At 41.4% G+C, this 27,858-nt stretch overlaps 1 protein-coding gene across 2 annotated transcripts in view; it reads right to left on the minus strand.

Annotated features, from left to right (window-relative positions):
- Window positions 1–27,858, minus strand: part of LOC128692728 (uncharacterized) — a 62,004-nt gene that overhangs the window by 17,458 nt on the left and 16,688 nt on the right. For both annotated transcript variants that reach the window (XM_053782054.2, XM_053782062.2), the window contains exons 3-7: window positions 27,472–27,679; window positions 24,674–24,870; window positions 15,109–15,230; window positions 9,624–9,810; window positions 1,994–2,140 (exon numbers count right to left, since the gene is read on the minus strand). In XM_053782054.2, the coding sequence (XP_053638029.2) occupies window positions 1,994–2,140; window positions 9,624–9,810; window positions 15,109–15,230; window positions 24,674–24,870; window positions 27,472–27,679 (861 nt within the window). The remainder of the gene's footprint in view (window positions 1–1,993; window positions 2,141–9,623; window positions 9,811–15,108; window positions 15,231–24,673; window positions 24,871–27,471; window positions 27,680–27,858) is intronic.

Below are 27,858 nucleotides of genomic sequence, written 5' to 3' on the forward strand. Positions count from 1 at the left end.
ATTAGAACTGGACAAGATTCCAATGCTCTATTTATTCATGTGAGAGATTTTAACCATCCAATTGATATCCAAAAAGTTGAGAAAGTTGTATCAAGCAAGTCCATGGTCGACAGAGATATAATTGAATCTTGTTTCATAGAAAGCAGTTTTGAAAATAATATGAATATTTCCTTTGGTTTATATCAGTTAGATTCATTTATAATTAATAAAATTTCGGAAGAATTTAATAATACATTGGACAAATAATAAATCTTATTTCTTGGGTAGAATATTTTATTAGTGGGATGTCGTGAGGACCTGTCTAGTTGGGCCAGCAGACCTACTTCAGTGTTCCTCTTTTCTTATGAGCCGGGTATCGTCGCGTGTCAGGTGTTTCTTTGTTGGGGGATGTGACTGAGGTGTGGTCTAGACCCTTTACATGCCTTCCTTTGATGTATTACTTTTATAGTTCCTTGATAATGTGAGTAGTCACGAAAGCGCTTGGAATTTCACTACTCTTTCACAATGGTTGTTTTGAGTGTGTATATATATATATATATATATATATATATATATATATATATATAGATATATATATATATATATATATATATATATATATATATATATACATATATGCAAGAAATTCGCAAGAGCAGGCGAAATATATACTAACACTGATCTCTGGCCGAAAGAGACTCGAATCTACGAACCTTGGAACAAGGTACGCAGTGCCTTACCATTCTCACCACACTGGACCAATACCTTGGCGTCCAGCTAGCGTTAGACGTTTTGATCCAAGGCAGCCAGCTCTCAGTGTGATGAGAATGGTAAGGCACTGCGTACCTTGTTCCAAGGTTCGTAAGTTCGAGTCTCCTTCGGCCAGAGATCAATGTTTGTGCATATTTCGCCTGCTCTTGCGAATTCCTTGCATTGTTAAAATTTCTAGTAAGGCTGGTGCATGCAGGGGATCAGATGAAAAGCTGTAAGCCTTCTCCCTGAAAGCTAGCTGCCTTGGATCAAAACGTCTAGCGCAAGCTGGACGCCAAGGTATTGGTCCAGTGTGGTGAGAATGGTAAGGCACTGCGTACCCTGTTCCAAGGTTCGTAGGTTCGAGTCTCCTTCGGCCAAAGATCAGTGTTTATATATATATATATATATATATATATATATATATATATATATATATATATATATATATATATATATATATAAATATAATACTTTTATATTCACACAGCACATTGCCCTCAGACATGACATCTTCACTGCCTTCTCCTTATTGCAACATTCACTACCCATGCTTCACGCCCATGTAAGAGCGTAGGTACCACTATACTCTCATACATTCCTTTCCATTGATAACGTTCTCTGTCTCCACTGACTCATCAATGCATTCACTCACCTTTCCCCCCCCCCCTCATCAATTCTTAGGCCCATCTACTGATAAGTCCACACCCAAATGTCTGAATACATTCACTTCTTCCATACTCCCTTCCTCCAATCTAACAGTCAATCTTTCATTACCTATTTTTTTTTATCATCACCTTCCTCTTTCCCATTTTCACTTTTAATTTTCTTCTTTTGCATACCCTTCCAAACTTGTTCACCACCCTCTGCGACTTCAGAATCTCCCAAAATCACGGTGTCATCAGCAAAAAGCAACTGTGAGAACTTCCACTTTGTGTTAGATTCTTTACCTCTTAATCCCACACCTCTTGCCAACACCCGACCATTCACGTCCCTTACAATCCCACCGATAAATATATTGAACAACTATGGTGACATCACGCATCCCAGTCTAAGGTCTACTTTTACTTGAAAATAACCTTCCTCTCTCCTTACAGTCCTCCTAAAACCTCTTAGCAGCTTTCAGTACTCTACCTATTCCTATTCCTATTCCTATTCCTCTGAAGATATGGGTGTGTAAACACATGAAAGCTCTCAGCTTTTATTTCCTGTTGTCATTGTGGTATTTTTTCATATTTGAGATTGCGCATTTCATTGTGATTACCTTTTGTTTGAGAGCTGCTGCATGCGAAGGCTGCAGCGTGGAGCCACCCGTGATGATCACTCTCAAAGATGATAGGTCGTAGTGTTGCAGGAGAGGTGTCTCGACTATAAACTTGATGAAATAGGGCACGAGAGGCATCAGCGTTACCTGTAACAGAAATTCATGAAGCTCATATTGCTCATATTGATTTCACCATTTCACCTTTGGTCTTAAGATTTTAATGAACATCTGTATTAAACAACTTGAACCAGACATTAATTCTGCACTTCACTTATTTATACTGAAATAATCGTAGTATCCCATTTTATAATATGTTTAATTTTTTGTTTAAATTCAATATTGTACTTTGTTTTAAGACCATAAGAAAGGAAGAGCACTGCAGCAGGCCTACTGGCCCTTGCCGGCAAGGTCCAGGTCACACTCACCCACACAAAATCGTCTACTTATATATCCTAATTTTATAACTTCCCAAGATACTCACTTCATTGGCGCTACGCGGGAATTTGTTCCACTCGTTCGCAACTGTATTACTAAACCAGTGCTTTCTTGGATCCTTTCTAAATCTTAATATTTCAACTTGAACCAAATGCTGCGAGTCTTGTCTGGTTAGATATTATCAGAACGTAAGTTATACCCCTTTAATTTATTCACATCTTCTATTTGTGTACTTCAGTCCTATCCCCCACTAATTTGCCGCCTTTGTAGAGAGCGCAGTTTGAGTGGGTACAGTCAGTCCTCATAGGAAAGGCTTCTGATACATGAGATCAACTTCGCCATCCTTCTTTGTATGTTTTACAGCGTATTTATGTTCATTCCGGAATATGGAGACCAGAACTGTACAGCATAATCTAAATGAGGCCTTACCAAGGTTATAAAAAGATAAAGTATAATCTGAGAAGTACTATTATTTAATCTTCTTGATATTGTGCCAATAATGAAATTTCTTACCATTACTGTTAACTAGAACTCCAAAAAGATTTTGATCAGCAGAGTGATTGAGATCTACATTATTTGGTTTATAAGTGCCACATTTTTTCTTTTTCCAGGCTCAGAACCTGAAATGTGTCAACATTAAACTACTTCCATTTCTCCGGCAAGTGCATAAACGTTTCAGTTCTTCCTGTAGCTCTCCGGAGTTCTCATCAGAATTTATCAGACTGCCTATTTTAGTGTTGTCAGCAACTTGTTTATGCAGTAGTTTTTTTCCCCCCTAACCTATGTCGTTCATGTACATTGCGAACATCCAGTTGCCCAATGCAGACTCCTGTGGAACACCACTTGTAATGTATCTCCACTGTTGCCTATCGGTCAACCACGCCTCGAGCCAATAAAAAAATATTCCCTTCAGTTCCGTGTTCTTCTATTTTGTTCACCACAGTATCGCATACATTATTATGAATTACTTTTCAAATATCTTAGTGAAAAAATTATCAAATTTCTGAGCTAAAACGCCCCTTTCATCAATTTGTATTTTTCATGGCGGCTTCAATTAGCTTCCACTATTATTGATTCCATCGATTTTCCTACAATGGAGGGCAGGCTAATTGGTCAGTAATTTGAAAATAATATCCCATCGCCCACTTTGTAGATAGATATCACATTTGCCATTTTTCCTCTGATCTGTCATTATATTAGTTTGTAGTGATTTGCTGAAAATACTAGCAAATAATTTTCTAAGATCCGCCTGACTTTCCATCATAACCCTTGAGGACAGTTTAACAGGGTCCAGTGACTTTTTTTTTTTTAATCTGTCTATTTGTATGAGAACTATGTCATATTGCATAACTTATTTTTCTCCTAACCTATATTTTTTTTTTATTATCACACCGGCCGATTCCCACCAAGGCAGGGTGGCCCGAAAAAGAAAAACTTTCACCATCATTCACTCCATCACTGTCTTGCCAGAAGGGTGCTTTACACTACAGTTTTTAAACTGCAACATTAACACCCCTCCTTCAGAGTGCAGGCACTGTACTTCCCATCTCCAGGACTCAAGTCCGGCCTGCCGGTTTCCCTGAATCCCTTCATAAATGTTACTTTGCTCACACTCCAACAGCACGTCAAGTATTAAAAACCATTTGTCTCCATTCACTCCTATCAAACACGCTCAAGCATGCCTGCTGGAAGTCCAAGCCCCTCGCACACAAAACCTCCTTTACCCCCTCCCTCCAACCCTTCCTAGGCCGACCCCTACCCCGCCTTCCTTCCACTACAGACTGATACACTCTTGAAGTCATTCTGTTTCGCTCCATTCTCTCTACATGTCCGAACCACCTCAACAACCCTTCCTCAGCCCTCTGGACAACAGTTTTGGTAATCCCGCACCTCCTCCTAACTTCCAAACTACGAATTCTCTGCATTATATTCACACCACACATTGCCCTCAGACATGACATCTCCCCTGCCTCCAGCCTTCTCCTCGCTGCAACATTCATCACCCACGCTTCACACCCATATAAGAGCGTTGGTAAAACTATACTCTCATACATTCCCCTCTTTGCCTCCAAGGACAAAGTTCTTTGTCTCCACAGACTCCTAAGTGCACCACTCACTCTTTTTCCCTCATCAATTCTATGATTCACCTCATCTTTCATAGACCCATCCGCTGACACGTCCACTCCCAAATATCTGAATACGTTCACCTCCTCCATACTCTCTCCCTCCAATCTGATATTCAATCTTTCATCACCTAATCTTTTTGTTATCCTCATAACCTTACTCTTTCCTGTATTCACCTTTAATTTTCTTCTTTTGCACACCCTACCAAATTCATCCACCAATCTCTGCAACTTCTCTTCAGAATCTCCCAAGAGCACAGTGTCATCAGCAAAGAGCAGCTGTGACAACTCCCACTTTGTGTGTGATTCTTTATCTTTTAACTCCACGCCTCTTGCCAAGACCCTCGCATTTACTTCTCTTACAACCCCATCTATAAATATATTAAACAACCACGGTGACATCACACATCCTTGTCTAAGGCCTACTTTTACTGGGAAAAAATTTCCCTCTTTCCTACATACTCTAACTTGAGCCTCACTATCCTCGTAAAAACTCTTCACTGCTTTCAGTAACCTACCTCCTACACCATACACTTGCAACATCTGCCACATTGCCCCCCTATCCACCCTGTCATACGCCTTTTCCAAATCCATAAATGCCACAAAGACCTCTTTAGCCTTATCTAAATACTGTTCACTTATATGTTTCACTGTAAACACCTGGTCCACACACCCCCTACCTTTCCTAAAGCCTCCTTGTTCATCTGCTATCCTATTCTCCGTCTTACTCTTAATTCTTTCAATTATAACTCTACCATACACTTTACCAGGTACACTCAACAGACTTATCCCCCTATAATTTTTGCACTCTCTTTTATCCCCTTTGCCTTTATACAAAGGAACTATGCATGCTCTCTGCCAATCCCTAGGTACCTTACCCTCTTCCATACATTTATTAAACAATTGCACCAACCACTCCAAAACTATATCCCCACCTGCTTTTAACATTTCTATCTTTATCCCATCAATCCCGGCTGCCTTACCCCCTTTCATTTTACCTACTGCCTCACGAACTTCCCCCACACTCACAACTGGCTCTTCCTCACTCCTACAAGATGTTATTCCTCCTTGCCCTATACACGAAATCACAGCTTCCCTATCTTCATCAACATTTAACAATTCCTCAAAATATTCCTTCCATCTTCCCAATACCTCTAACTCTCCATTTAATAACTCTCCTCTCCTATTTTTAACTGACAAATCCATTTGTTCTCTAGGCTTTCTTAACTTGTTAATCTCACTCCAAAACTTTTTCTTATTTTCAACAAAATTTGTTGATAACATCTCACCCACTCTCTCATTTGCTCTCTTTTTACATTGCTTCACCACTCTCTTAACCTCTCTCTTTTTCTCCATATACTCTTCCCTCCTTGCATCACTTCTACTTTGTAAAAACTTCTCATATGCTAACTTTTTCTCCCTTACTACTCTCTTTACATCATCATTCCACCAATCGCTCCTCTTCCCTCCTGCACCCACTTTCCTGTAACCACAAACTTCTGCTGAACACTCTAACACTACATTTTTAAACCTACCCCATACCTCTTCGACCCCATTGCCTATGCTCTCATTAGCCCATCTATCCTCCAATAGCTGTTTATATCTTACCCTAACTGCCTCCTCTTTTAGTTTATAAACCTTCACCTCTCTCTTCCCTGATGCTTCTATTCTCCTTGTATCCCATCTACCTTTTACTCTCAGTGTAGCTACAACTAGAAAGTGATCTGATATATCTGTGGCCCCTCTATAAACATGTACATCCTGAAGTCTACTCAACAGTCTTTTATCTACCAATACATAATCCAACAAACTACTGTCATTTCGCCCTACATCATATCGTGTATACTTATTTATCCTCTTTTTCTTAAAATATGTATTACCTATAACTAAACCCCTTTCTATACAAAGTTCAATCAAAGGGCTCCCATTATCATTTACACCTGGCACCCCAAACTTACCTACCACACCCTCTCTAAAAGTTTCTCCTACTTTAGCATTCAAGTCCCCTACCACAATTACTCTCTCACTTGGTTCAAAGGCTCCTATACATTCACTTAACATCTCCCAAAATCTCTCTCTCTCCTCTGCATTCCTCTCTTCTCCAGGTGCATACACGCTTATTATGACCCACTTCTCGCATCCAACCTTTACTTTAATCCACATAATTCTTGAATTTACACATTCATATTCTCTTTTCTCCTTCCATAACTGATCATTTAACATTACTGCTACCCCTTCCTTTGCTCTAACTCTCTCAGATACTCCAGATTTAATCCCATTTATTTCCCCCCACTGAAACTCTCCTACGCCCTTCAGCTTTGTTTCGCTTAGGGCCAGGACATCCAACTTCTTTTCATTCATAACATCAGCAATCATCTGTTTCTTGTCATCCGCACTACATCCACGCACATTTAAGCAACCCAGTTTTATAAAGTTTTTCTTCTTCTCTTTTTTAGTAATTGTATACAGGAGAAGGGGTTACTAGCCCATTGCTCCCGGCATTTTAGTCGCCTCATACGACACGCATGGCTTACGGAGGAAAGATTCTTTTCCACTTCCCCATGGACAATAGAAGAAATAAAAAAGAACAAGAGCTATTTAGAAAAAGGAGAAAAACCTAGATGTATGTATATATATATATGCATGTGCGTGTCTGTGAAGTGTGACCAAAGTGTTAGTAGGAGTAGCAAGATATCCCTGTTATCTTAGCGTGTTTATGAGACAGAAAAAGAAACCAGCAATCCTACCATCATGCAAAACAATTACAGGTTTTTGTTTCACAGTCATCTGGCAGGACGGTAGTACTTCCCTGGGTGGTTGCTGTCTACCAACCTACTACCTTCCTAACCTATATATATATATATATATATATATTTCTAGAACTTTGTTAGTATCTTACTATGGGAAAACCGAGAGAAAATAATTGTTAAGTCTGAACGCATTTGTTTGAGAAACTTTAAAGTTTCTCCCAAGTCATGCTTTTGTACCTAGAAAAAAAACTTCTAGGTTGGACCTTGATGCCCGTGATACATTAGTATCATAATCTCTTTTGACTTTTCTTATTCTGTTTTTTATTTCCCTCTTTAGCTGAACATTTTGGTTCCTTGACTGTTCCTCTCTCTTCTGATTTGCCTGTATATACCTCTGAGATGTTTTAACCTATTGCTTATCCATTTAGGGTTATTTTATTATCTGAATTCCAAATATGGAACATATGTTGCTTGGGTAGGTTCTACAATGCTTTGAAAAATATCAAGGTCATCTCCACCTAACCGCTCCTCATGATAATCATCCGTTAGGCCACACCAGTACACTCCACCGAGATAATCCCTCTCGTTTTCCAGTGCATTTATATCCATTTTGTAATACGGTGACCAGAACTGTGTAGCATAATCTAAATGAGGCCTAACCAAAGATATATAGAGTTGAAGAGCAACCTGAGGACTTCCATTATTTATACTTCTTGATATGAGCCAAGGATTGTGTTAGCTTTATTGCGAATCCCTACAAAATCGACTGCACGATAATCGATATACTAAAACAGTGATTTCACATGATCGCTCTTTCCAAGGTTATCATTAACCTCAAGATTATTAATTAGAGATTATTTCTTAGAATGAATATGTCTAGCAGGTTATTTCCTCTAATTAGTTCTGTCACAATATCTTTTAAAAAATCCTGGACCATATCTAGAAGGTCGCTAGACTTAATGTTTCCAGGCAAATTAGTCTAATCAGTTTGGCTAAAGTTAAAATCTCATATTATCTAGAAGCCTTAGTAATTTCTTTCCATAGAGGTCTACCGTATCTCCTGTTTAGGTGTGGGAGTCTGTAAATCACAAGTAGGATAAGTATTTCACGTCTCTCGAGAAACTGTATCCAAACTGATTCAGTGTCCGTCACTTCTACTTTTTCATTGTCTAATAAAAGAGTTTGAATGATCTTTGATGTACCTCGTCAATTCTACCGCCTTTCCTGTTGACCCAATTGGTGTAGAATAATTTATAGCCTTGTATGTAACATTCAATAGGTATTTCTCAAGTAAGATACATGTGCAACAATTAGGTATCTATATTCTGAAATGTTTCACCTACACAGTATGCTTCTTCAGTCGAGTACAGAAAAGTTTGCAGAGGCAATAGAGATGTGAAGACAAAACAGCCCATGGAAGAATTTCAAACATGTAAAGAAGAGCAAAGACAGTACAGGAATACGTAAGCCAAGGAATCAAAAGTCAAAATGGGAAATCGTGTGAACGCAGACTCATGCTCAGGGACCAGCTTGTAAAATCAGCGGCTAGTATAGTATGTTAAGAGTGCTTACAGAACCTGCTAAGGAACTAGCGACCAAAGGTCGCAGTACCTTAATATCTTCAGCAGATGAAATGAGGCAGAACAGGTGTGCGAGTTTGCCAATATTAGTGTAAGAGGTCAGAGACCTCTAACCTCCATGAGTGTGTATGGCCAATTGACTTCCTACTCGTTACCAGTGTTGCTACTTTAATCCCAGCTACTTCCCACAAATGATTGAGATAAGCGTGGAGAAATTACGGACTTCAGTCTGGCATACTATAACTTGCTGATGATGTACCAGATAAGCCCTTAAAGATCAATTGGTAGTTTGTAGAACAAATTTCCCACGAACTACTGCTACGAAATACTACCTCACTCTTATTCCTCTCTGCTGCACCCCACTGTATTCTCACTCACTCACCGCCAGCCAGGCCACATGCATGTCTGCATACATGTCTACGTCCTTTAACATGTCACTGCTGAAAAAGGTTTCTTGACAAAGTCTCTAATATGCTGATCTCTCTTACCTGTGTTTTGTACGTTTTCCTAAGTAGTGTTTCACTTTATGTGTAGTACTGAACTTTCTCTATTGCTATTTAAAAATATTTTTAATCATCAGTGTATATTAAAGAGATACAAAATAATTAAATCCATACTGCATTTTAGACAGGCTCATTACACATTTAAAAAATGAAGCACAATAAAGATTCTTATTTTTTTGCTGACATCAAAACACATTCATCACATTGCATTATAACGTAAATTAATAGCTTCTGCTCACCTTAAATTTTTGGATAGAATCAAGAAATGTCTCGGGAGAAAACTTGCTTAGAGTGACAATGGTACTTCCGTACGCCATAGGGATCACAACATGATGGTGACCATGTATATGATAAAATGGTAACACCAGCAATGTTGCCATAAACCTTTTCCTGAGGGTTCCCGGGTCATTTAAACTCAATGAGCACCTGAATAAAGACAAATACGAAAAGTGTTCTATAAATCTGCATTAAATATGCACACGTTCCTGAACTACAGAAAGAGAAGCAAAATTTACAAAGAAAACTAAATTTTCGTAAAAAAATATTGTCGATGATGAATTACGGTTTTATGTCAGCCAATAAATTTAATTAGTCAGTAAGATTCTTCTCATAGCCCGATCAACCGTGCAATAGGCATCTCCTATAAAGCTTTATTTCACCCGCTCACAACTAGTAATTAACACTTTCATCAGAGTGTACAAAACTGTACACACTGAGAAATGTACACCTCTACGTGTATGCATACGGATGTTAATTAATAGTATCTATACTGTCTGTATGATCAATATGAAATTTATATGTATAATTCTATTTCAGCAGGGGGTCGGTTAGAGTGACCCGGGGTAGCCTAGTGGATATGGGAGCCAAATAATGGGAGTATGGGACTTGATCTCTGAACAATTTGCCGTTTTTCTATAAATAATTGTGATAAAACTCTTATGATTTTCTTTCAGCCGTTCTGTTGCTAGCTATCCATATGTAAAGTATAACCAAGTAATTGACATCTTTTGAAGTCATACTGGTACCTAATAGGACTGGTTAAAATTATGATTTCGACAGTGGCGAAGGAGGCATGGAAACATATTGGGCAATCAGTTGGGGGTCTGTAATCGTAAAAAAAAAAGTTACGAACACCTGGTCTAGACTATAGAAGCGTAAAAAGAATAGTCAGTAAATTATACTTAATTTTAACTTGACTCACGAAACCGTAATGACACGATTGCAAACAAACCATACCACGGGCGGGGTTTGAACCCGCGATAAGAGAGTCTCAAAACTCCAGACCGTTGCGTTAGCCACTGGACCAGCTAGCCACATAAGATTCATCCAACTAGGTATATTTCTACACCATAGGAAGGTTAGCATAGGCACCACTGTGACCACAAATGCAAGTTTTTACAGACGAATCTCCAGCTAGCGTGGCCGCGACGAACTCTAGCTCAAGTCCCCTCAAAGCCGTCAACATGACAGTGGCTAACGCGACGGTCTGGAGTTTTGAGACTGATCGCGGGTTCTATCCCCGCCCGTGGTATGGTTTGTTTGCAATCGTGTCATTACGATTTCGTGAGTCATGTTGACGGCTTTGAGGGGACTTGAGCTAGAGTTCGTCACGGCCACGCTAGCTGGAGATTCGTCTGTAAAAACTTGCATTTGAGGTCACAGTGGTGCCTATGCTAACCTTCCTATGGTGTAGAAATATACCTAGTTGGACGAATCTTATGTGGCTAGCTGGTCCAGTGGCTAACGCAACGGTCTGGAGATTTGAGACTCTCTTATCGCGGGTTCAAACCCCGCCCGTGGTATGTTTTATTTTTTTTTTATACTTAATTTTCTGATTTCGTTGAGGGGTGTAAGAAGAAGCCAATGTCTAAGCTGCTTGAGGGGATTGCTCAGAATAAAATTATGGTGTAAATTTAAACCAATATGACGTTACTTTATTAGTACTCCTAAAACCTAAGTATTTACCTGGAGTTTACCTGGAGAGAGTTTCGGGGGTCAACGGCCCCGCGGCCCGGTCTGTGACCAGGCCTCCTGGTGGATCAGCGCCTGATCAACCAGGCTGTTGCTGCTGGCTGCACGCAAACCAACGTACGAGCCACAGCCCGGCTGATCAGGAACTGTCTTTAGGTGCTTGTCCAGTGCCAGCTTGAAGACTGCCAGGGGTCTGTTGGTAATCCCCCTTATGTGTGCTGGGAGGCAGTTGAACAGTCTCGGGCCCCTGACACTTATTGTATGGTCTCTTAACGTGCTAGTGACACCCCTGCTTTTCATTGGGGGGATGGTGCATCGTCTGCCAAGTCTTTTGCTTTCGTAGTGAGTGATTTTCGTGTGCAAGTTTGGTACTAGTCCCTCTAGGATTTTCCAGGTGTATATAATCATGTATCTCTCCCTCCTGCGTTCCAGGGAATACAGGTTTAGAAACCTCAAGCGCTCCCAGTAATTGAGGTGTTTTATCTCCGTTATGCGCGCCGTGAAAGTTCTCTGTACATTTTCTAGGTCGGCAATTTCACCTGCCTTGAAAGGTGCTGTTAGAGTGCAGCAATATTCCAGCCTAGATAGAACAAGTGACCTGAAGAGTGTCATCATGGGCTTGGCCTCCCTAGTTTTGAAGGTTCTCATTATCCATCCTGTCATTTTTCTAGCAGATGCGATTGATACAATGTTATGGTCCTTGAAGGTGAGATCCTCCGACATAATCACTCCTAGGTCTTTGACGTTGGTGTTTCGCTCTATTTTGTGGCCAGAATTTGTTTTGTACTCTGATGAAGATTTAATTTCCTCATGTTTACCATATCTGAGTAATTGAAATTTCTCATCGTTGAACTTCATATTGTTTTCTGCAGCCCACTGAAAGATTTGGTTGATGTCCGCCTGGAGCCTTGCAGTGTCTGCAATGGAAGACACTGTCATGAAGATTCGGGTGTCATCTGCAAAGGAAGACACGGTGCTGTGGCTGACATCCTTGTCTATGTCGGATATGAGGATGAGGAACAAGATGGGAGCTAGTACTGTGCCTTGTGGGACAGAGCTTTTCACCGTAGCTGCCTCGGACTTTACTCTGTTGACGACTACTCTCTGTGTTCTGTTAGTGAGGAAATTATAGATCCATCGACCGACTTTTCCTGTTATTCCTTTAGCGCGCATTTTGTGCGCTATTACGCCATGGTCACACTTGTCGAAGGCTTTTGCAAAGTCTGTATATATTACATCTGCATTCTTTTTGTCTTCTAGTGCATTTAGGACCTTGTCGTAGTGATCCAGTAGTTGAGACAGACAGGAGCGACCTGTTCTAAACCCATGTTGCCCTGGGTTGTGTAACTGATGGGTTTCTAGATGGGTGGTGATCTTGCTTCTTAGGACCCTTTCAAAGATTTTTATGATATGGGATGTTAGTGCTATTGGTCTGTAGTTCTTTGCTGTTGCTTTACTGCCCCCTTTGTGGAGTGGGGCTATGTCTGTTGTTTTTAGTAACTGAGGGACGACCCCCGTGTCCATGCTCCCTCTCCATAGGATGGAAAAGGCTCGTGATAGGGGCTTCTTGCAGTTCTTGATGAACACAGAGTTCCATGAGTCTGGCCCTGGGGCAGAGTGCATGAGCATGTCATTTATCGCCTGTTCGAAGTCATTTGGCGTCAGGATAACATCGGATAGGCTTGTGTTAGTCAAATTTTGTGGCTCTCTCATAAAAAATTCATTTTGGTCTTCGACTCTCAGTCTGGTTAGCGGCTTGCTAAAAACTGAGTCATATTGGGACTTGAGTAGCTCACTCATTTCCTTGCTGTCATCTGTGTAGGACCCATCTTGTTTAAGTAGGGGCCCAATACTGGACGTTGTTCTCGATTTTGATTTGGCATAGGAGAAGAAATACTTTGGGTTTCTTTCGATTTCATTTATGGCTTTTAGTTCTTCCCGCGATTCCTGACTCCTAAAGGATTCTTTTAGCTTAAGTTCGATGCTTGCTATTTCTCTGACCAGTGTCTCCCTGCGCATTTCAGATATATTGACCTCTTTTAGCCGCTCTGTTATTCTTTTCCGTCGCCTGTAAAGGGAGCGCCTGTCTCTTTCTATTTTACATCTACTCCTCCTTTTTCTTAGAGGAATAAGCCTTGTGCATACATCGAGTGCCACCGAGTTAATCTGTTCTAGGCATAAGTTTGGGTCTGTGTTGCTTAGTATATCTTCCCAGCTTATATCGGTTAGGACTTGGTTTACTTGGTCCCACTTTATGTTTTTGTTATTGAAGTTGAATTTGGTGAATGCTCCCTCATGACTAGTCTCATTTTGTCGGTCTGGGGCTCCATGCATACATGTCTGAACCTCAATTATGTTGTGATCTGAGTATATTGTTTTTGATATGGTGACATTTCTTATCAGATCATCATTGTTAGTGAAGATGAGGTCTAGTGTATTCTCCAGTCTTGTAGGCTCTATTATTTGCTGGTTTAAATTGAATTTTGTGCAGAGATTTAAAAGCTCGTGTGAGTGTGAGTTTTCATCAGAGCTGCCTCCTGGTGTTTTTTCTGCAACAATATTATTTGCTATATTCCTCCATTTTAGGTGCCTTAAGTTGAAATCCCCCAGGAGCAAGATGTTGGGTGCAGGAGCTGGAAGATTTTCCAGACAGTGGTCAATTTTTAACAGCTGTTCCTGGAATTGCTGGGATGTTGCATCCGGAGGCTTGTAGACTACCACAATGACTAGGTTTTGGTTCTCGACCTTTACTGCTAAAACTTCCACTACGTCATTTGAGGCATTAAGCAGTTCTGTGCAAACAAGTGACTCTGCAATGTACAGGCCAACCCCCCCCTTTTGCCTGTTCACTCTGTCACATCTGTATAGGTTGTAACCTGGGATCCATACTTCGTTGTCCAAGTGATCCTTTATGTGGGTCTCAGTGAAAGCCGCGAACATTGCCTTTGCCTCTGCAAGCAGTCCACGGATGAAAGGTATTTTGTTGTTTGTAGCTGGCTTTAGACCCTGTATATTTGCAAAGAAGAATGTTATCGGACTGGTGGTATTGTTGGTACTGGATGCCATTTTTTAAATAGTAACTATAATGCAAAAAAAAAAGAAATGTGAACCTTTCTAAAAGTAATGTTAACTAATATTGAAAAGATGAAACCTTAAAAATATTAGATTATCACTTGAAAACAATTTCCTTATTTGCTTAAAAAATGGCGAAGTGGCATTTACACAAATCCCATAGCCCTAAAAGGCTCTTACTATCTTCCTTTGGGTTAAATAAATAAGCGTTGTAAAACTGAAGTCATTCAAAAGAGGCCTCAAGTTATCGGACAAAAAAAGCCTCATAGTTTTACAAAAAATAACAAACTGACTCCTGCAAAACCTATCAGAAAATTGAGCATTCTTAAAATTACACCACTGTTGTAAGTTGCAAACTGATCGGAAGTTGCATAATAAAATTATTGCTCGAAAACCGATATCCAAATTTTATCAAAAAGATAGGCAAATTGGCAAGTCAACAGCCCAAAATTAAACCGAATCATCATTTTTCGTAAGTTTTGAAGCTATCAGAAGAAGCGTTCTTAAAATATTTAGTGAGTACTTTTGGAGGAAAGAAAAAAAAAACTGTCAATTATCAGAGTCAACATTCGGATGATACCTAATAATAAACACTTGACCTTTTAGCGGTAGTGCTGTCTTTACATGAATTAATAGCAGCTTACGACAAACAATGAGTTCGCAGCCTGGTACAAAACTGACCTTACGAGTGTCAGGCCGGCAAGAAGATTGCGATGAGTGAGCATGATGACTTTAGGTAGCCCCGTTGTGCCTGAAGACAAGAACATTAAGGCCACAGCTCTCTCAGGCTTCAGGCCCTCAACCTGTCATGGCAAAGGTGGAAATATACGCTCTCAAAATCAGTTTTACTTTTTCCAAAGAAAAATCTAGATCTACTTACATTACTTTCAGCTTAGAGTCAGATAACTCGAGAATGAAAACTGAAAAGTAAATCCTTGTATTATTATGTGACAAAACACTATATAAAGAGAACATAACAAAGTTTCTCAAGTTATAGCGTTTGGACTGTGCGACAGATTTTTACACAAACACTGACGAAAAACTTTTATTTCTAGCATAAAGATTAAAGCAAACCTCTAGTGTAAATGCATTGATATACATTACACAGGAAGATTAAACATCACCATTCGTTTTACTGATGATTAAGTTCTAACAAGAGTCACTGATTCTAATACATGGCCAGAAAACAGAAACTTGTTACAGACGCACCTTTATTTATCGCAAATCATTGAATAGAGAAAAATGGAGAAAAACTTGTTTCTTTTCACCTCAGTTTTGGGAACAAAGTCCTAATGTGTTTTTCCTGTCAGCCCTCCATCTCATCTGCGACCTCTTGACAGAATAAACAACAAAGCAAGACGGCTCATATCTCGCCTTCAACACCGGAGAGGTGTGGGTGGCTTTACTGTTACCTAAAGGGCCAATATTGTAAAAGAACTACATATAGCTCCACTCCGAGGACAGGGAGACGTGAGCTTCTACACAACAAGACGGGCAGCAAACAGCAACTACTCTCTGACTGTACCTTTCTTCAGAACATCACCTCATCTGAGATTATTTATTCTTAGGATGACTCGAGTCTGGAAAATGTTCGTACAGCATAATGACATCAAGGAAATAAAGCCAGCTAACCAAATAAAATCACTGGCCAACGGATAGCTCCAATCTCATCCTGTTCCCTACTTGTAAGTCTCTTAATAAAAATGCTTTCAAATGAACTGATATAGGTAAGAGTTCTTAGCGTGTAAATAAAGTTAGGAACCTTATCTAACCTTGTGAAACAATGTGAAGAAAAAAAATGTTTAAAAACATAAGTATCACTATCACGCAACTACCTGTAATTATCATTTTAATATTCTTCGTTAGACGCAGTTATCAGTAATACAATAATTTCCCTTGTATACTTAATATCAGGTGCTAAACGTTGTAGACAAGCATTTTATACAGAAATCGACAATTCATCTGTCATCGCCTCTGTTACAATGCTAATCGTGCGGACACACGTATTCGTAAGTTTACTACATCAACAGTTACCACATGTCTCTATGGGCTCTTAATTCGTGTCATTTTCCATGTGACCAGTTGTTCACACTGAGGTTCTATCGTCCTGCCATACGAGTGTGAAACAAATGAGTGTAAATAATGACTCACGAAATCGTAATAACACGATTGCAAACAAACCATACCACGGGTGGGGTTTGACCGCGGGTTCAAACCCCACCCGTGGTATGGTTTGATTATTATTATTATAATCAAAAAGAAGCGCTAAGCCACAAGGGCTATACAGCGCTGCAGGGTAGGGAAGGAAGCGAGGGTATTGGATGGCAGAAGGGAGGAGGGATGATCAGTAGGTTACAGAAAACAGCGGGGCAGGGAATAGTACGGGGGTAGAGGGTAGCAAGAGATTGAAGTAGAAAGGGCTGAAGGTATCAGAATTTGTGAAGTAAGTCAGTTGTTGTCAAAACGTCAATGAGAGAGTCTGGATGAAAGGTGGGTCCATCAGCGAGAAGGGAAGGTAAAGAGAGAGCAGCAGAGCGAAGATGACGACAGAGGTAAATTCTGCGTGCTCGTTGATAAAGTGGGCAGTTCAACAGAATGTGGCTGACTGATAATGGAACTTGGCAAGTCTCACAGAGAGGAGCAGGGTGCCTCTCCATGAGATATCCATGAGTAAGACGAGTATGGCCAATGCGAAGACGGGAGAGAGTAGTCTCCCAACCTCGACACTGGTGATAAGAAGACGGCCAGTAACCTATACTCGGTTTAATAGATTGAAGTTTGTTGCCGAGCATAGTAGACCAACGTTGTTGCCAACGGGTGTGAAGTTGGGAAGATATTGCAGCAAAATAGTCCGTATATGGAATACCTCTACATGAAACTGGTAGGTCATGTACTGCTGACCGCGCAGCAGTGTCTGCCCTGTACGTCAACATGACCAGGGACCCAACAAAAAACAATATCTTTATGCTTGGTAAAGATGCGGCGTAGCCAAAGTTGGATACGGAGGACTAAGGGGTGAGGTGTATCAAATTTCTGTATAGCCTGTAAAGCACTAAGGGAGTCTGAGACAACCACAAATGATGACACAGGCATAGATGCAATACGGATAAGTGCTGTAAGGATGGCATACAATTCAGCAGTAAAAATACTAGCCCAAGATAGTAAATGCCCTTGTACGACGCTGTCCGGAAACTGCTGCGAATCCTACGCCGTCAGAAGACTTAGAGCCATCTGTGTACACAGCAATGGCATGAGAATGAGAGTGAAAGTGGTCAAGAAAAAGAGAGCGGGAAGCGGCCGTAGACAGTTGGGCTTTCGAGCAAGGGAGAGAGAAAGAACAGACTCGAACAGCTGGAACTTCCCAGGAGGTAGGGAAAAGTGAGATGCTACATATACATAGAAAGGTGGTAATTGAAGAGAAGACAAGAGCGAATGAAGGCGAAGAGAGAAGGGACGGAGTAAACAGGGGCGGCGAACAAATAAAGAATGTCTACTAATATCAGTGACCATTCTATAAATGGAAGGATTGCGGAGATTATGAGAGCGTACATAGTAGCGAAGGCAATGGGCATCACGGCGATCGGATAAGGATGGAACGTTCGCTTCTGCATAGAGGCTCTCGACAGGGGAAGAGCGAAAAGCACCAAGGCATAAACGTAATCCTTGGTGATGAATGGGGTTAAGGCTAGAGAGAGTAGCAGGAGATGCCGCTAAATAGATCTGGTCACCATAATCAAGTTTCGATAAGATAAGGGTGGAATGTAGGCGAAGGAGAGTTCGACGATCAGCTCCCCATGAAAGATGAGCAAGGGTTTTAAGAAGGTTCAGCCGGCTGTGATAAGTTGCCTTCAGAGAGGTAATGTGAGGTCTCCAGGATAACCTACGATCAAAGAGGAGGCCCAGAAACTTGACCGTATCACGTTCAGGGATACGGGAGCCATAGAGGTACAAAGGATGATCGGAGATGACAGAGCGTCTAGTGAAAGTAATTTGGTGGGTTTTAGTGCTGGAAAATTTAAACCCACGTGTGGTGGCCCAATTGGAAACACGATCGACTGCATGCTGGAGAGAAACTGTAATAAGGTGACTGTCAGCGCCTGCACAGGCAATAGCGGAGTCATCAACATAGAGTGATGACCAAATATTTGATGGAAGACTAGAGGCCAAATCATTAATAGCAAGGAGAAAAAGTGTTGTGCTCAGAACACATCCCTGGGGGACACCTTCAGCTTGGATAAAGTCCGGGGAGAGCACATTATTAACCCGAACACGGAAATGCCTGTCAGTTAAAAAGTTCTTAAGGAAGGATGGTAGATTGCCTCGAAGGCCTAAGGAGTGGGCTTGGGCTAAAATATTATACCTCCAAGTTGTGTCATATGCCTTCTCAAGGTCAAAAAATATGGCAATAACTGAGTGGTTATTCGCAAAGGCATTAGGAAAATACGTATCCAAGCGTAGTAAGGGGTCTATGGTAGAACGTCCCTTACGAAAGCCATATTGACGAGTGGAGAGACTGTTGTGTGTCTCTAAATACCACACTAAACGTCTATTTACCAGGCGTTCCATCACTTTGCAAACTGCACTGGTAAGAGCAATGGGACGATAGTGGGAGGTTTCATGTCCTGTAGTGCCTGGTTTGCGGAAAGGGAGAACAGTGGCGGATTTCCACAGCTGTGGAAGAACTCCTTGTGACCAAATAAGATTGTAAAGGCGTAATAGGACTGCAAGGGCTGACTGATGTAAATGTTGTAGCATACGAATATGAATGTCGTCGGGCCCAGCTGCCGATGATCGGCAAGCTGAGAGTGTTGCCTCCAGTTCTTGAAGTGTAAAAGGCACATTATACTGTTCTTCTCTGAGAGAAGAAAAGTCCAAGGGTGCTAATTCTCTGGCAGACTTTGAGGAAAGAAATGAGGGGCATAGATGGAGTCCCTGAGAAATACGGACCAGATGACTGCCAATTTCATTGGCAACATCTAGTGGGTTTGCTATATTAACACCGGCAACCCGCAGAACAGGAGCCGGGTCAGGAGAATATTTACCACTCACTTCTCGTACTTTTTTCCAGACTGCACTCATAGAGGAAGCAGAGGTGATGGTGGAGACATATTCTCGCCAGCAAGTGCGTTTAGCGTCACGGATGACACGGCGAGCGATCGCACACTTCTGCTTAAAATCAAGAAGTCTCTCTGTGGTTCTATTGTACCGGTACCTGCCCCATGCAGCGCGTTTCAAACGTACTGCACGAGCACAAGCAGGAGACCACCAAGGCACGCATTTCTGAGAATGCCTGCCCGAAGTTTGGGGTATAGAATGAGAAGCTGCGGTTAAAACGGAGGACGAGAAGAGGTGTAAAAGCTCATCGATGGAGGACGAAGAAGGAACCTCTCTAAAAACTGTTAGGTGTGAGTAAAGGTTCCAATTTGCCTGATCAAATTGCCAGCGTGGGATGTGAAGAGGTGGTGAATATGAAGGGGAAGTAAGAATGATTGGAAAATGATCGCTGTCATGTAAGTCCGGAAGAACAGACCAAGTGAAGTCTAATGCGGCAGAGGAAGAGCAGACTGAGAGATCGATGCAAGAGAGAGTGTGAGTCCGAGGATCAAAATGGGTGTGAGTACCTGTATTTAAAACATGGAGGGGGTGGGTGGCAAGAAAAGCCTCTAATTGAATGCCACGGGAATCACAGTGAGACCCCCCCCAGAGGAAATGGTGGGCATTAAAATCACCAAGTAACAGAATCGGTGGTGGTAATGATGAAACAAGAAAGGCAATATCCGGAATAGATAATGCCCGAGAAGGAGAGAGATATAAAGAACAGAGCGTATACCACCTACGAAAGTGGATACAGGCTGCTGTGTAATGCAGCGAAGTACGAACAAATAGCTGATGGTACGGAATATCAGTGCGTAGAAGAAGGGCACTTTCATTAAAGGTCCCATCAGGAAAAGGATCTGAAGACTACAATAAATTATAGCCTGAGATGGGAGAGATAACAGCAGAGTGTAATTTTGGTTCCTGTAAGCAAACACCAACAGGGGAAAACTGGGAGAGTAACATCTGAAGCTCACCCTGATTACCCCTGAGGCCGCGTATATTCCACTGTAAATAGGCCATGATTGGCAATGATAAAGATACCTGAAATCCACAGGTAAGGGTTCCTACAGACTAGAGGGGTTAGAAAAGTCCACATGCGGAGGCAGTAGAAAACGTTCAAGCAGCGAAGGAACGGTGCGCTGTGATGAAAGGAGCTGCGCAGATGGAGTAGAGGAGAGAGAAGGAGCGGAGGGTGGATCAGTGTCCATTGATGGTTTGGTCTCTGCAATATATTCAGGGGGAGGATGAGTAAAGATTGGAACTGTAATGGACTGTACCAAGGTAGGGGGGGGGCGAAAGGGTGGAGGGAACTGGAGAAGCATGGAAGGGGACAGAAGAGGCAGAAACCTGGGAGGTGGCAGAAGAGGAAGAAACTTGGGAGGGAACAGGGGAGGAAGGTACAGTACGAGGAGGAGGGTGAACCTCTACACTTGTAACAGAGCCAGTGAGAGGGAATGGAGAACCAGGTACAGAGACAGGGAAGGGAAAATGAGGAGGTGGAAGATGGGTAGGAGGTGTTAACGGACCTTTTTTTGACTTTTGAGAAGTAGAGGGACGATTGGGAGGTGTCATACGAGATCTCGTCACTACTGAGGCTTGTGAGAGAGAACACGAAGAAGCGAGATCAGACTGAGACGTTGAAGTAGGGACGTCTGAGCCGAGGACAGCAAAAGAATTAGCTACAGGAGCGACTATGGGAGAGGTAACCACAGAGGTGGGTGCAGAAGATGGGATACCAGAAGTGGGGGGACGTTTTGAAACACGGGAATAAGAAACACGAGGTAGTCTCCCTTGGAGGCGGAGATGAGAAACTGCCATGGCATAAGGGAGACCTTCTGCCTCTTTGAGGTAACGGATTTCCCGCTCGTTTAAGTAGACTTGACAACGGCGAGAGTACGAAGGGTGAGCCTCATGACAATTAAGGCAAGAGGGAGGTCGATTGCAAAATGTATTAGAATGGTCATCGGCACCACAGACTGGGCATTCGGCGATAGATCTGCAATATTTCGCTGGATGACCAAATCGCCAGCAATTTCTACACTGTTGCGGTGTAGGGATCACCTTTCGAACTTGTAACCGATGTCCTGCTACATAAACTGAGGATGGGAGTTCACGGCTGTCAAAAGTTAAACGAGCCACATTGCTAAGGTATCGTCTCCGCCCGTGGGCAGGAAGAACGTAAGTGTCTACCTTGAGGATTGGGAGATCTTGGAGTTCCAGCTGTTCAAGAATGTCAGTGCCACATGTCTGGAAATTTTGTTGAACTATGGTATGGGGCAGAATGACGGTACCACTACAAGAATTGAGGGAATGATGCTTTTCAATAGTTACAGGAACAGTATCGATATGGGAAAGACGAGAAAGCTCATGAGCCTGGGTAGCATTCTGTACTGTGACGATGCACGTACCGCTCTTAAGAGCATGAAAAGAAATATCTTTACCAACATGGCGTAAGAGTGCCTTGCCAATACTGTGGTCAGAAAGATAGGCAGTAGAGGAAGTCGGTCGTAAAGTGAAGAATTTAGTCCATTGTGCAGTCTGAAACTGAGCGTGGAAAGGTAGTGAAGGACGTGTCGATCTTTTCTGAGAAGAACGAGAAGGTGGAGAAGTATCATCAGCAGGTAATTGTCGTTGGCGTTTAGGCGTGGGACCAGAGTTGGTCCGACGTGGAACGGGCCGGCGATTCGAAAATTGCTGCACTGTAGAGGGAGAGGCCGGAAGCATAGTCAGAGGAGTGCGAAGGTCAGATAAATTGAAGGAGTCAGTCGAGGCCTCAGTACCTGAAGCGGGTGAGGAAACAGCACCGGCAAGAGGTACAGAGGCATGAGGAGTGTCCGAAGAGTGGTCCAAAGACGAGGCGGGGTCAGAACGGGGTGCGGTATCAAGAAGGGGCCCGGGGGTACCAGGTTCATGGACTAGGGCTGCCATGGTTAGGTTACTTCTTTCTTTTTGTTTTTAAGAAAAAAAAAGAAAGAAGAAAAGAAAATAAAAATAAAAAAAAGAATAAAAAAGGGGGGCACCGGGGAGGGATAGTTCCTAGGAGGAATGAAAGGGCCAGAAATCTCCCTCCACACCCAAGAGGACCTCAGCACCGCAAGTAGCGCAGATGCAGCATGGAACCCGTGCCATACCCTACCCATCATGCCAGTAAACCGGCAATCCAGGATAGCAACCTCACATCTGCCGAGCTACCTCGGTGGACAAAAGAGAGGGCGTCCGGAAATCCGCCACAAAGCATACCTCCTTCAGCCACCACCCTCGGAATCCGAAAGGTGGCTTCCAGAGATACACCCGTCGCCCGAGAGACACCCAAAGCCACCCTCCGGGATACCGGAGAGGGATCAGAACATCCCCAGGCAATCCAGATTCCACAGCAAACTACACCACCGCCAAGAACCTCAATGGAATGGGATGGACCCCGGTACCCTTTCCCCTACCTAGGAACTAGCGTGCCTGTGAGAAAAAAAAAAAAAAGAAAAAAAAAAAAAAAAAAAAAAAAAGGAAGGGCAAAAGGGAGGGGTGGGGAGGAGGAGGAAAGGAAAAAGGGGAGGATGGGGAGGATGGGATAGGGAACGGGTAATTGGAGGGTAATTAGGTTCGGTCTGAGGAAGTAGACCGACAGGTCTAATTCCTCAGACCAAGAGCCTCTTCACCACGCCAAGGAGCCCCCCTTGAAGAGGTGGTATGGTTTGAGTGTAGATGATTTTACAAAAAAATAACATATTTACTGTTGTCTTTCCCTTCCCTCTCCTAAACACATAAAATGACAGGTACTTCTTGCTAACTAGTTAAGATGGCAACACTGAAGATGAGATGAATTATGGATGGGGACATAAGATGACTCCATGACGTAGTAAGCACTTTGCCTACGAGAAAATAAGTGCATCCACCACCATTAGTGTTGAAACGAAGACGATGATTGGAAGATTGAAAGACGAGTTGTCAGTTTCTATACATCTTATTAGTTACCTACGGTTTAGTTAAGGGACTAAGAGTAAGTAAGAAAGGGAAGTTATGTTGTTTTCTTTTTTTTTGTATTATGTGACAAAGTATATAATACCGATAATCGTAATTTTATAGTAGTCTGAAATCCATACCATTTTATTTCGATCTTTCCCTCCCTCCCTCTCCCCTTTTCTTTCTCTCCCCCTCTCTCTGTTTCTTTTTTTCACAAGGTTTGACAAGGTTAGGTTAGGACTTCTAACTTTATTGACAATATGTTGACAGGTTAAGGATTCCTAACTTTATTGACAAGCTAAGAGCTGTTACCTACATCTGCTCATTTAAAGGCTCTTTTATTGTTATGAGACATACAAGTATGAAACAGGATGAAGTTGGAGGTATCTGTGGGGTAGCAATTTCATATGATAAGCTGACTTTATTTCGTTGATATCGTTATGCTATACGAATATGTTCCAAATTCGAGTCATCCTAGGAATAAATGATCTCAGATATAGCAATGTGAAGTTGCTGCTTGCTGCCCGTTTTCTGATATAGAAGCTCACTTCTCGCTGTCCTCGGAGTGGAGCCAAGTGTGGCACTTTGACAATGTTGGCCTGATACATAACAGTAAGGCCGCTCACATCCCTCCTGTGTTTAAGGCTCTGCTGAAATGACAGCTCTATCCAGGCTGGGTCCAGGCGAGAGATGAGGAGTCTTGCTCTGTTCTCTGTTCTGTCAAGAAGTCGCAGATGAGATGGGGGTCAGGCAGTTCAAGAAAGTGGAGCATACCCAAGGTGTGAGGATACTTGTGTCTCTCTCTGTCTCTGTCTCTCACTTTCAACGAATTAGATATTTAATAATTTTGATTGTGAAATTAAAATAGAATTCCATAATATTCTCAGTTACAGACATAGAAGTCAGTGATTACCAGTTATGTATCAGATGGGTTATCAGCCATTCGTGTGAAAGATTACCACAGTAATGTATTTAGTTCGTCAGCCTTACTTGTGATGATATTTCAGCTATGTGTCTGATAAGTTATCAGTGCTTAATATTCAATAGCGTACCTGATGGGTTATTATTCATGTAGTGTGTGGTTTACCAGTCGTACATCTGACAAGCTATCACTCAATTATAATGAGGGTTTTCAGCAATGTAAATGATGACTTATCAGTCATGCTTCTGATCTGTTATCAGTCTTGCTAACCTTAGTGATGGGCGGTAGTGGCTCATAGTGCATGAGATCAAGAAGATTGGGACATCCAGCTGCATCTCCAAAGATCCACGTCCTCTTGATAGTACCGGAGGGCAAGAGGGAGAAGGCAGCCTCAGCCTTGTCCACCACAGTGTTGTGAATCACAGCCCAGCGAACACCACTCACGTTTATCATATGAATCAATTCCTCTGTTCAGTATACATAAGATGATTTAGCACATAAGTAAAAGTAATATTTGTTTACCTTTGTGAAAAAATGTATTATTGAGGGGAGTGCAAAAAAGTTTAATTTCCCTTTTATAGAATGAACTGTTTATTTCTTGGGAAGAGTGAATGAATGTTACCGTGTGATTTACAAGCAGGAAGTATGTATAAACTTGCTATAAGATAAACTTTTGGTTTGAACTCTAGTTTCCAAGGCAGTTATCAGATGAGCCTGCATCCATTCACAGAATATTTTGTTCAAATTTTTATTGAATTTCCGTACTATCTAAGCAATTAATGATGAACGTATCGTGATCATTTTTCCTAATTAAATTCCTTCAGTAGTTATGAGAAGGCAATCCATGTGGTAAATGTCATTCTGAAAAATGAGTAGAAGTTATCCTGCCTAGAAAATCAAATCTAATTATCTACATTTTCTGCCCATGGGGAGAAAACACTGGTCTTGCAGAATTTGATTAATAATTTAAATTAATGTTAATCCCATATGTCAAACTTTATCACTCTAGTTCGGTTTAGAAGTAAAAGTTAAACTTTCTCCTTTCCATTCCTCGAACACATCTGCACTTACTATTATTACATGACAGATAACACCAAACAAGTAAATCATTTGGTTCAGTCTTTCTAAATATATGGGGGAACACTCCATTACCCAAAATGACCACAATTAAAATTAACCCGTTTATCATATCCTTTCCTAAACTGGTGATATAAACAGGACTCAAATAAGACTAGGGCATTACTGAGCAAGTAAAAAGGTGAAAAGAGAAGTTTCCTCCACTGCGCCCAGCTACAAAAGATCAAGTTATAGTCACGACAACAGATGACACTTTTTGTCGTAGTAAACAAGACTTGGTTAATCTCTCAGACACTCCTGCCAGGCTCCTGAAGAAGCCTCCCTCTCGTCCCATCGGTGTTTCCTGGACATTTACCGTGGAAATGCTTGTCATTGCAGCAGAACTAGTTAAGAGTGCTCTTATTAAACTTTTATTCAATTCGTCTGCTCCTGTTGTTGCACAATACAGACGTCTTTTGTCTTTTTTTTCAGTTGTGCTGCAGTAGTGTTCATCCCTTTCAGCTGATCAATGCTGCTTATTTTTATAATATATTCTCTTAGCTTATTGGTGGTAATAAGTGGGGTTTTATTACCTCCTTTGTTCTAATAACTTAATCTCTAGTCGGAAATGTTAATTTTTTCTTGTTTTTAAGCAGTTTAATTAAGTACACAATTCTATTGTTCATATTCTTATATTAACTTTTTAATGGACACTGGAAAGTTCATTTTGCTTACTTATAATCCCTGCTTTTGTTTAGAAACCCTTACAAGAGCCTTTAGGCTCTTGTTTTCCTTTTGTTCAGTACTAATTACACATATTTTGCTGACTTTGATGTTCGTGTGGACAGTCTATAGGACAGTACCTACTGAGTCCTCTGTGTAATTGTAATACTTGTGAATGGTTTATTCGAATGAGACTGTCTCAAAGGTGCGTCTGCTCAGTGAGTTATGTGGTTTTGATGATTATTTGCTTAAATTTCTTATATACATGTGCATACGTGTGTGTGTGTGAATGTAGATATATGTATGTCATTGAATATGTATACCTATGTGGGCCATATTATTACTTTTCCTACAGGAAGTATTTCATCTCTACTTTTCAAAAGGATATGAAGTGGTTTTAAAGAATTTGAGATTTGTACTATCATAGTTGCATTTTGGACAAGGCTCCAAGAGAAAAATAACGATTAACATTGTCGAATACGTGGCATCTTCTGTTCCACAAGCTGTGAATATTCATATGGGAGGTATATTTTCCTCACGAAAGGAACACACTCTTTAGCACGGATACTTAGGTTCCTATTTTGGTTTCACAAATTAATGCATGTGAGTCTTTCTGTACTGCTCATTCGATATACATTGTTGTAGAAATGGTATATATTCTCACAAAAGACATTGTGTTATATAGTAGGTATTGCTTACAATTATGGAATACACTTGGTCCAGGGAAAACCATTATTAAAGATTACGTTGAGCATTAAATATGGCCTATTAAGTAGGTAAAACGATATTTAATGTATATTAAAGATTCTCTCAAACAAGTCTAAGTGTCATTCTAGGAACGCAGTACTAATATTAAGTAGTTAGTGCTCAGCTAAGGTATCAGGAAGAAAAGAGGGAGAAACAAATTTTTATGCTCATTAACAGTATCTTGAACACTGTACCAGACTTCACACCAAATTGACGACCGCATTAGCAGTTACAGGCCTAAATATTGCCAAGAAAATGGGCCAGTGAAAGGTCTGAAATGCCTATCATGGAAGTACTTACTGCCCAATAGAGGGTAAACAGTAGCAATCATGATACTCTTAGTGTCATTATTGGTCAAAATTTAGTACTTTACAAGGAATACTCAATGTTTAACATGGACTAAAGATAAAAGAATTTTACAAGAATCATCCAGTTGTCATAGGGAAGTGACGGAGCCTAGAGAGTAAATCTTAGTTTGTATGAAATGGTGTTACTTTGCTCCACAAAAGATAGCAACCACTTCTTGATAAGAAAAGATTTACCGGTGCGGAGGTAAGGACTAGCAGGAGCGAAGGCTGCACCGCAGTACAGGACGGAGAGCAACACCAGTGGGTAGTCTATATGATTGGGGGCGAGGTAGAGGACAGCGTGATCCAGTGTGACCCCGGCGGCGTGTAGACCTGCAGACACACGTGGCACCAGACCACACAGCTCCGAGTAAGACCGCTGCTCCTGAGTCTCTGCATTTACCTAGACATATCAAATTATTGTCTTTAACGAAAACACATGGAGAAACTGAAACAGAAGAGAACTGTACATTACATTTCCACTGAGGACCCTCATCAGCAATCTAGTATTTAGACTGGTCAAGAGGGCCTCAGAAAACAGTACGAAATATAGGAAATTGTCTGGGCGAGGGGCTTGGACTT

The sequence above is a fragment of the Cherax quadricarinatus genome, chromosome 6 (genome assembly GCF_038502225.1).
Source record: "Cherax quadricarinatus isolate ZL_2023a chromosome 6, ASM3850222v1, whole genome shotgun sequence".
In the NCBI taxonomy this organism is placed as follows: domain Eukaryota; kingdom Metazoa; phylum Arthropoda; class Malacostraca; order Decapoda; family Parastacidae; genus Cherax; species Cherax quadricarinatus.